Source organism: Lagopus leucura, unplaced genomic scaffold, assembly GCF_019238085.1.
Source record: "Lagopus leucura isolate 7727_CA_CO unplaced genomic scaffold, USGS_WTPT01 35331-1_obj-0_obj, whole genome shotgun sequence".
Lineage (NCBI taxonomy): Eukaryota > Metazoa > Chordata > Aves > Galliformes > Phasianidae > Lagopus > Lagopus leucura.
In genome coordinates this window covers 1-10499 of record NW_024963286.1, presented here as the reverse complement: position 1 = coordinate 10499, position 10499 = coordinate 1, and the positions used below count along the sequence as shown (strand labels likewise).

General features: G+C 51.8%; 1 protein-coding gene across 4 annotated transcripts; it reads right to left on the bottom strand.

Moving 5' to 3' along the window:
• Positions 1 to 6213: 6213 nt before the first annotated feature.
• Positions 6214 to 8062, bottom strand: LOC122191063 (DNA-directed RNA polymerase II subunit RPB9-like). 4 transcript variants are annotated; one of them, XM_042891265.1, is made up of 6 exons: positions 7921 to 8061; positions 7791 to 7845; positions 7609 to 7682; positions 6865 to 6939; positions 6503 to 6554; positions 6214 to 6407 (listed from the first exon to the last, which is right to left on the bottom strand). In XM_042891265.1, the coding sequence occupies exons 1-6, from the start codon at positions 8031 to 8033 to the stop codon at positions 6345 to 6347; spliced, it is 432 nt and encodes a 143-aa protein (XP_042747199.1). In that variant the 5' UTR covers positions 8034 to 8061; the 3' UTR covers positions 6214 to 6344. The 4 variants fall into 4 exon arrangements, 2 of the variants coding, with proteins under 2 accessions (XP_042747199.1, XP_042747200.1); XM_042891266.1 differs by lacking the exon at positions 6865 to 6939 and having other exon boundaries at positions 7921 to 8058; XR_006182297.1 differs by having other exon boundaries at positions 6361 to 6407; positions 6503 to 6939; positions 7457 to 7682; positions 7921 to 8062.
• Between the last annotated feature and the right edge of the window lie 2437 nt (positions 8063 to 10499).

The following is a 10499-nucleotide window of genomic DNA, read 5'->3' as shown; positions in this document are numbered from 1 at the left end:
GGGACCCCAAGGATCACGAATCTCCAACCCCTGCCGCACGCAGGGCCACCAACCTCCACGTTGAATGAGAACCAGGCTGCCTAGGTTCTCATTCCCCACCAACCTGGCCTTGAACACCTCCAAGGATGGGGCATCACAGCCTCTCTGGGCAGCTGTTCAGCACCTCACCGCTGATGGGTAAACATCAGGGCACTGTGTGTCTATAGGGAGCTGTGGGGCACTATAGGGTGCTATGGGGCACTGAGTGTCTATAGGGAGCTGTGGGGCACTGTGTGTCTCCATAGGGCTCTATGGGGCACTGTGTGTCTCTATAGGGCACTATGGGGCACTATGGGGCACTGTGTGTCTCTATAGTGCGCTATGGGACACTGTGTGTCTCTGTAGGGCACTATGGGGCACTGTGTGTCTCTATAGGGCACTGTGGGGCACTTTAGGGCACTGTGTGTCTCTATAGGGCACTATGGGGCACTATGGGGCACTGTGTGTCTCTATAGTGCGCTATGGGACACTGTGTGTCTCTGTAGGGCACTTTAGGGCACTGTGTGTCTCTATAGGGCGCTATGGGGCACTGTGTGTCTCTATAGGGCGCTGTGGGGCACTTTAGGGCACTGTGTGTCTCTATAGGGCACTGTGGGGCACTGTGTGTCTCTATAGTGCGCTATGGGACACTTTAGGGCACTGTGTGTCTCTATAGGGCACTGTGGGGCACTGTGTGTCTCTATAGGGTGCTATGGGGCACAGTGATTCTCCTACAGGAAATGGAGTGGTGAACTGGGAAAGTCAGGAAAATGAAAGGCAACAGGAGGGGTTGAATCAGTTCTGCAATGAAGGTCGGGTACCCAAATGTGGACAGGGTTTGTATTTCTGTGCTCCAGTCGCAGGCAGTATTTTCCGCTGGGCTCTCACAGCCATCTCCCAGTGAACACAGGATGGGCCACAGCTGCTTTACATTGCGTGCTCCCTACTGGCTGCACTGCATTAAGCCGTGCTTTCAGCTGTCTGAGCAGAGTATTGCTCCTCAGGGTATGTTTAAGATGAGTTTCTTACGAAACTCTTCCTCTGCTCCAGGGATGCGTCAGGTTGTATCAGCACGCAAAGCCACAGGTGAATGATCAGGCTGGGGCTCCAGTTCTTCCAAAGTCTGGGGTCCTGCAGGCTCTGTCTCCTGTGAGGATGTACAGGTTGGCAATGAGGCAGGAACTGCTTTGGAAGAGTGTGGGGCGCTTCTGCGGTCTGTCACCTCTGTGGATGTGCCTATGGGAGCTGGGCTTACAAGTGCTTGTAAAGGCCTTCCCACACCCGTTGCACTTAAAGGGTCAGACTCCACTGTGATGGTGGTGGGTGAGGCTGGAACTGCTCGCGAAGCACCTATGTGGTCTCTCTCCTGTGTGGATGTGCTGGTGGACAATTAGGTAGGAACTGCTTCTGAAGCCTCTTGTACACTCATTTCCCTTGGGTCCCACAGACATTGCTTTTAAAAAGTGGCTCACTATGGCCTAATAAGCAATGGAAACCTTCCAAACTGGGGGAAAGCGGGTGGCAGCGGGTCAGATGTTTCAGTGATGAAGATGACGGTGAAAAAAGGGGAAGAAGTTGGGTGGGCAGTTCCACCATCCTAAATACTAGTGAGCACGGCCAAAGGGACGTTAGTGCCTACCTATGAGAGCCTGAAAAAGAATGAATGCGTACGGCAATGGACTGCGTACGTATGTGATATAGGTTGCTTTGTTTAGCCATAGGAATTGGTGCATTAGTTTCAGAACCAATACATTCGTTTAGCAAAAGGAATCCATAGTGATAGTTCTGAAACTTCCCACTTGAGCTTTAGCGAGTGAACTCGTTTTTCCTGACAGTTTTGCACTGGGAATGATCCCGCTTCACAGGAGCGCCGCAGTCAGAATGGACTGTTATCTTTGCAGCCACCAGGTGCAAGGCCTTTTTCCTTGGATATCATATATATTGATCTGGAAATTGCTCATCATGGCCTAACGAGCAACGGAAGTCGTCCAAATTAGGGAGAAACAGCTAGAGGTCAGCCAAAAGTCTGTGATGAAGCTGATGATGGGAAAATGCAGATAAACCAAGTGGTTGTACAACCACCTTAGATGCAACTGCATGCCCAGAAAGACATTAGCATACATTAATGAGTGTGTGAAAAGGAATGAGATCGAATATGTTTGCCAATACGTATATGCATATGTATGTCTTCACTGTTTAAAAGTAGAACCTGAACTCTGAGTGCATGTGCTTGTTTGGATAAGGTGCCAGGCACCAGGAGGAAGAAAGGAATGTTGCTTTCTAATACCACGCTGCAGTTAGAGAGCTTTCTTCCTGGGTTTCAGATGACAAACTGAATCAGATGTAAGCTGCCCATGCTCAGCCCCACTGCACCCCACACAGCAAGCAAGGAAGTGCTGGGCAGGGCCTCCATCTAAGACACCAAACAAGGAAAGATCCTGCAGAGCAGCTGGCTTCAGCCGAGCACCCACATCACACACACAGGTCCGTGGGCAAGGCAAACTGCACATCAGGAGCTGTGGGCAAGGCTGAGCTGCAGCCCCGGGCTCCTCCAATGCAGTCGAGCAGGGGTTAAGTACCTTGGCCTGGGCTCAAACAGAGCCCTGAGCAAGGAGATGGACAGCCTGGGAGTGCGGTCTCGTGCAGGGTGCTCTGGATGTGAAAAGCCTGCAGCAGAGCTCACAGCTCCCTGCACATCAGTGCGAGGAGGGGCTCCCTGCGATGCAGTTAGAACCTGGCTTGAAGCTTGAAGCAGCACTACGGTAGCAAGACGTGCACCAAGGTCATCCTGCAGGCAGGTTCAGGCTGAGGACACTTGGCATCCTCTGCCCTGCACGATTCAAAGGAACCTGGCTGCATGCAACAGAGGTGGCAGCACCCTGCTCTGCACCCAAGGTAAGTGCCCTTCATCGCTTGGCAGAGAAGCAGCAGGGATGTTTCTTTTCCGTCCGAATCTGCAGTTGAAGCAGTACTGGAAAACACAAAGTCCAGCACTGGCCTTGGAAAGTCACGATAAAAGGGAAAAGGAAAGCAGGATCTGCCTCACCTTGCCGTTAGAATGGAGACGGCTGTCAGGACTTCAAAGGGAGCAACTCAGAAAGTAACCGGACTGCAGAAGAGGAGAAGAGCCTGGATGGCTTCAGGTGAGCAGTTTGGGTTCCTGAGCCCTGGTTGAGCCCATTTTGGCCAGAATTTACACAGAAACGTGGGCCACAAACAGGGTATGAGTCTCAGATGTACCTGATTCCTCAAAGTCCCAGTAGCAATTGCCTCTCGGTATTTTCTTTTTAACTGAGGGGACAGATTTATTCTCATTACACTGAACAGATTCGAATTATTCTAATGACCTCTTTTTTTTTGTTTTTTTTTTTCTTTTCTTTTTTTCCTTTCCCCATAGCTCTATGTGCTTTTACCCATTCCCTGACGCTTTGTATGACTGTTCCTGTGCTCCTTTGCCTCCTGCCAGCTGGACAGGGAGTCAGAAGAGGAGACTCAAAGGGCAGTTCAGAACCAACGCTGCTTTACCCCAAGCAGGATCCTGGTTCTGGCTCCATCTGCTGCCCAGCACAGCAGGTTGACTGAGCCTGATAAGGTGCAATGAGGGGAGCAGCTGTATCAGGGTATGTTGCAGTCCAGCTTGCGCACCGAGGGACACAGGAAGGGGTTGGAGCCAGGAAAATGAAGTGAGCAGAGGAAATCAGCGTGTTCTACTGACCTGCTGGCTCTTTAATACAGCATAGCTGGAACTATGCTTCTCCCTCTCCTTCTAACCAGCAAGTTACAAAAATTCCTGCCTTCCTTGACTCATCTAATGCCTCCAAGTTGATAACTTTCATTTCCATCTCCAGCCCTCAAATTCCTTCAGGGCAGGCACGTCCAACTCACAGCCCAGCCCAGCCCATACTGCAGCCTGCCCCCTGCAATTCCCCATCCAGTGATGAGGAACTATGGGGCACTGTGTGTCTCTATAGGGCACTTTAGGGCACTGTGTGTCTCTATAGGGCTCTATGGGGCACTGTGTGTCTCTATAGGGCTCTATGGGGCACTGTGTGTCTCTATAGGGCACTATGGGGCAGTATGGGGCACTGTGTGTCTCTATAGGGCTCTATGGGGCACTGTGTGTCTCTATAGGGCACTTTAGGGCACTGTGTGTCTCTATAGGGCACTTTAGGGCACTGTGTGTCTCTATAGGGCACTATGAGGCACTGTGTGTCTCTGTAGGGCACTATGGGGCACTGTGTGTCTCTATAGGGCACTATAAGGCACTGTGTGTCTCTGTAGGGCACTCATCATTCAGCAACAACCAAACACTGGTGTGTGATTCACACTGAGTTGAAATCAGGACACAGAAAGGGTGCAGCAGAGAATTCACTGCTCCACACATTAATGAAAGTTATATACGTTGGGTGAAACCAGTCTCTGTGCAGCTCTTTACTGCCTTAAAAATCAGCCTACCCTGAATTGACCCCAAGAATACTCTGTCACCCTCAGGTCACCTCAAATGTCTCCCAAGTGAGAAGCATTCACTGATATTGTTAACAATTTCTCTTGGTCTGCATCGGGAGTCACTGCTGCTGGCCCAGACTGATGGCTGGGGACACAGGCACTTGCTTTAGGATTAGTTTTGAGCCGCCCTGTTGAAATACAAACCATCTGCTGGGTTGGACTTTGCTTCATTTCACCACACAAGCCCTTGGGGCTCTGGCCCCCCTACGTCCCCGTGATGCCCTTTTCCTTCCAGCCAAATTCTCATGGCTGGATCCTTTGGTGATCTCTGGAAGCTGCCAAGTGCAGCATTAAGGTTCCTAGAGGGAAACCTCATCAGAGGGGGGAAAGTTGTATGACACGGCTTAATCACAGTCTAACCCCAAATGCAATTCCTTCTGCGAGTGCTCAGGTGCTTTAGAAATTGGGAGAGTTCCTCCAGTGCACGAGCTGAGGGTCTTGGTGTGTACCTGAGTGCCACAATGGGGCTTTTTGGGACCTCCTGCTCACGTCCCTCATCTCTCCAAGAGATTTGCTTCCCTCCCTGCTCCACATTGGCAAAGGATGACAGGGACAGGAAATGAAACATGCAGAAACCCCGCTGCAGAGCAGCTCTAATCACAGACCCCAAGCAGAACAAGTGCCACAAGCAGCACTTTGAGACAGCGCTGGATGCCCAGAACTGCTTCAAAAACCAGAGGTTCAGAAGGCTCACACCTGCCTGTGCCGGTTCCCCAGGTCTGGCATAAGCCAACGATCACAGCACCAACACCTCCTGACCTTTAACCGAGGTTTATGGCTTCTTCACAGATCTGAACCCCCCCCGAGCCCCCTAAAGCTGTTGCAATTGCCTTGAGACACGTCCCCTCCCAGCCCTGCTACAGGCCAATGCTCAATAGCAGCAACAAGAACAGGGATGGAAGGAGCCATCTCTGTCAAGTCTAAAGATTACCTTCAAAATCTTTGTCCCACAGCCATTAATTTGGGCCAAACCCAACAAACAACACTGCTGGGACCAACAAGACTTACACCAACCTCAGGCTTCAGGATGCCAGGGCACAGGCCTGGGGCTTCTGCTGGCACCATTCACCAGCTGCAGCTGCACCCTGCTGCAATGTGAGGCTCTCTGGGGATATTTGCAATCTGGGGCCCAACTGAGCTACTCAGGGTATCGGTGAAGGAGATCTGATACCTCTTGGGGCAATTTATGCTTTGATGGTGTAATGTGAGACAGGGCAAAGGAGATTTGACACACAAATAGGCAGTCTAGGGATGCAGAGCATATAACGTGGTACACTAGGAGTCGGAGTACCCAGAAGGCAGTTTTGGCCCCCGTGGGGCTATTCAAAGCACCAGGACTGCAGCACGGGACCCACAGCGAGAAATGTGGAGCTCAGGACATCTCTGGGAGCTGAAGCTGGGGTCCAGTGAGGTGACAAGAGCTTGGTTGAGGGCACTTGAGGCTCCTCTTGGGCACCTGGGATGACATTTGGAGATCCTAGGGCTGCAATTCAGGGCCCATTGGGACACTCTGGGGTACAAAGGATGCCTCCTGGGGACACTGCAGGGGATCTGAGACTCTGTAGCTGAAAGTGCGACATTACTGCAGGGACCCAGCCACATGACAGTCATCCCAAAGCCTCCCCACTGCCCCACAGAGCTGCCTCCCATCCAATGCTATCCCACAGAGCCACCAACATGACCCACTGCCAAAAGTCAACCATTTTTTGTATGCAAATGCCATTCCGGCAGGTACAGAGAAGAAATTTGGCAGGTGGAAGGGGTTGTACAGGAGTCAACAGCTGCTTGGGGGGGTGACAGCCAGACCAGGGACACAGCCATCACTCGGTCCAGCGGTGGCCACAGTGCGGGGCTGTGCAGACATAGTAGAGCCTCATGGCATCCTGAAGAGAAGGGGGAGGCGGTGGTCAGAGGAGAGGGATACGAAGGGGTGGCAACAGCAGCTGGGAGGCTGGGGGACTTGGGGGTGGTGCCTCACCTCAGCTCTTGCACTGTGCGACTGGAAGAGAACAGCTTCCTTGTGCCCACACCTGGGGGAGAGAAAGGAAAGCAGTAACACAGGAGGGACGTGGAGCCCCTGCGTGGGGCAGGAACCACAGGAGGGGATGTTAAATAACCCCATAGGGAAGTAAAGGAGCTGTGAGGAGAGTACTGGTGATGGACAGCATATAGCAGAGCCCTGCAGCAGGAACGTGGCAGGGATACCATGCCCCCGACACTGGTAAAGTTGGAGCCCAGGGGGAAAGCAGCAAGGCTGAGGACATCTCTCGGCCCCCTGGAAGCCCCTCACATCCCTGCAGGGGCTCCTGGTCCCCACAGGGATCCCCAAGTCCTCCCCACTTCTGGCAGGGGTGGTCCTCAGTGCGCGGCAGCGTAGGGTCCTGGGAGACATCAGCAATGATCTGCGTGAGCTCACTGTGAGGAGACACCCAGATGGTTAATCAACCTCCTAACGAGCCTCAAGATAGTTAACAACCCTGTCATCTTCCTCATTATGTTCTTATTAATTGCTCTTGAGTTCTTCCACCTGTTCCACTGCCTTCTCCTTATCAATTACTCTCTATTTATTCCTCAATCAATCTTACTAACAATTCCAACTGTTCCTTTATGATTCTTATTAACTGCCTATGAATATATATCCCCTATTAATTTTCTCCATTAATTGCCCTCTGGTCATCTTCCCTTATTACCTATCCTTATTAATTACTCCCCATTTACACCTTGATCACCGTTATTAACCCAATCATTCCATTATCGTCCTTACTATGAACCGATCCACTTTGTTCACTGCTCTCCAGTCAGCCTGCCTTATTACCTCTCACTACCTGCCAAGCACTTTCCTCACTTAATTACCCCCTCGTTAACAACCCCCACCAGTCCTTTTGAAATCGCCGCCCCCCCCCCCCCCCCGTTCACCAGCCTCCACTGATACCCAGAACAGGGACGGCCAATGTGCCAAGGTGGGAGGATCATAGGGGCTGTCTTGTCGGGGGGACGAAGGAGGGGATGGCAGTGGACGGCTCTGTGGGTTGGAATCAGGAGGAAGGGGTGCCGGGGGTGGGTCCCAAGGGGGTCCGCACTCACTCCACTTCATGCGTGATCTTGTTGACGTAGATGCAGCTGCTGTCGGCCTCCTGCTGGTAGTCGCAATTGCGGCACTGGGGGCAGAGATGGGAGTGGGGAGGGTCAAGGCCCGGGCCCAGCTCTGAAGGACGCGGCTCGGGGTGTGCGGGGCCCGTGGGGGGACCGGAGCCGCGGGGCCTCACCGCGTAAAGCAGCACACGGCTCTCCTTGTCCTCCTTGGGGTACAGCATGTTGTTGCTAAAGAGACGCGAATCAGCGCGGGGCCGGAACAGGGCTCGGGCTCGGTCCCGGCCCCGCTCCCGCCTCTCTCACCACTCCTGGCAGAAGCGGATCCCGACGAAACCCGGCTCAGAGGGACCCTCCGACTCCATGACGACTCCGCGCACCGCGACCGACCACGGCGGCTCCGCGGGGACAAAAAGCATCGGAGCGCGGCCGGAAGTTTCCGTGCATGCGCACCGCAACCGACTACGGCGGCTCCGCGGGGTCAAAAAGCATCGGAGCACGGCCGCAAGTCCGCGCGTGTGCCGGAAGCATCTTCCCCATCCGCCCGCGCCTACAGCTGGGCTCTTTGGGTATTGGAATCATTAAGGTTGGAAAAGATAACCAAGATCTAGTCCAACCACCACCGTGCTTCCTCAGCCATGCTGCTAAGTGTCACATCTACACATCCCTTGAAAACCTCCTGGAATGGTGACCTCACCGCTGCCCTAGGCAGCCTGTTCCAATGCCTCTCCACTCTTTCTGTGAATTTTTTTTTTTCCTAATATCCAACATGAAGCTCCCCTGGTACAACTTGAAGCCATGACTTCCAGCTCTTCGCCGTTACCTGAGGAAATAGGCGACTCCCACCTTGGTACAACCTCCTTTCAGGCAGTTGAGCAGAGTGATACGGTCCTCCTGAGCCTCCTCCATATTAAACAACCCAGTTCCCTCAGCTGCTCCCTGTAAAATTTCTGTTCCAGACCCTTTACATCTTTGTTGCACTTCTCTGGACACGCTCTAGGACCTCAATGCCTTTCTTGTAGCAAGGGGCTCAAAACTGCACGCAGTGCTCAAGGTGTGGCAATACCAGTGCTGAGTACATCATCCCCCTGGTCCTGCTGACTACTCTATTTCTGATAGAAGCCAGGATGCCATTGGCCTTCTTGGGCACTTTGCACAGTACTGGCTCATATTCAGTCAACTGTCAGTTAACATTTCCAGATCCTTTTCCTCCCTGCAGCTTTCCTCTGCCCCAAACCTGTAATGAATGCATGGGATTGTTGTGACCACAGTGCAGGACCCGACACTTGGTCTTGGTAAAGGTCATACAGTTAGACTCAGTCCACTGATCTAGCCTGTCCAGATCCGTCTGTAAGGCCTTTCTATCTTCAGGCAGATCAGTACTTCTTCCCAACTTGGTTTCATCTGCAAACTTACTGACGGAACAGTCAATCCCTCTTTCCAGACTGTCAGTAAAGATAATGGGATGCAGACACTGAGGATGTCATCATTCTTGTAATGGGAGAACATGTGGTGCTTTCACAGCATGGCTGTGGTGCCATGTGGGCAGCAGTAGGGCTGGGCTCTTGTAGGCATAGGGTGCTGACAGACCCACAAAGCGGTTGCCAGGAGGTGTCAGCAAGGACAGGCTCTAAAGATTAAATTTATTTCAGTTGCCTTTGTGGTGGATGCATGGTTTTAGCAGAGGCAAATCTTACCTGCGGCCGGTCTTTGCAAGAAAATCAAGAGGAAAAAGAAGAGTTTTGGTTGCTACATTGGAGACCAGGGCTGATTTAAAGACATGCTGTGCTGACACTGAGTGGAGAGTCTGGTTTAATGACAGCAGGTACAGATAGAGCTGAGGGACTGAATGTTTTTGCTGCCTGAGTCTTTACTGAAAGGGACTCCAGGCCTCACTGCTTGGGAAGAGGGTTTAAGGAAGATGACAGAATGCACTGACAGGCATTTCGTGAAAGGCCATGAGGACAAATGCAAATGTTTTCTACAGCAAGACTCTATTTCTGACCGTGGCATAGGCTGGGGCTGCCAGGCTGAGAGCTGCCCTGTGGAGAGGGTCTTGGTGGGCAATAATCTGGAAAGGAGGGCTGCCAGTCTGGGGAGGCCACCAATGTGCCTCACTGGTCGGCATGGTTATTAATTGGCAGTAATTACATTAATCTTCCCCAAATTCTGTCTGTCTTACTTGTGATAGTAATTATGAAGATCTCCATATCCTTGTCTCAACCCATGAGTGAAGACTGTGGCCAGAAGATGGAGGGAAGGCATTATCTACAGTGCTGCCTTCAGATTTCATATCCCCAGCGCAGGAGTGATGTCAGCAAGACAGAGAGGGTGTGAGAAGGATCAAGATAGTCAGGGCTGGAGCTCATCACCTGTCCTGAGGAGAGGCTGAGGGAGATGGATTTGTCCACCTGGAGAAGGGAAAGCAGAAGGGGATCTCATTGCAGCCTGCCAGAACTTACGAGGAGGTGATGGAGAGTACAGACCGTCACCACGACGCACGCTAAATGTGATAAATGAGATGAAAGAGAACATGAAGAGAACAGAGGAGTTGGAAATATCCAAATCATTGCTCAGCATGGTATCTCTGGTAAAGCAAGCAGAAGCGCGCGCAGAAAACAGCATCGTGTCCTTTATGCCCTATTACCTGATGATTACCTCTTCCTCCTCTGGTCCTCGTTGGCTGAGTACTTCAGGTCCACAAATCTTCCTGACGTTTCACTAAACATACGGATACCTGCTGAACATAAATCGCTGCTATCTAAACATGTATATTACAAATTGTTTAAGAAGAAGAAAAATTTGAAGAAAAAATTGAAGAAAAAATTGTTTAAGAAGAAGAAGAGGAAACTTTCATCAGAGGGCTCTGGTGAATACCTTGGGAG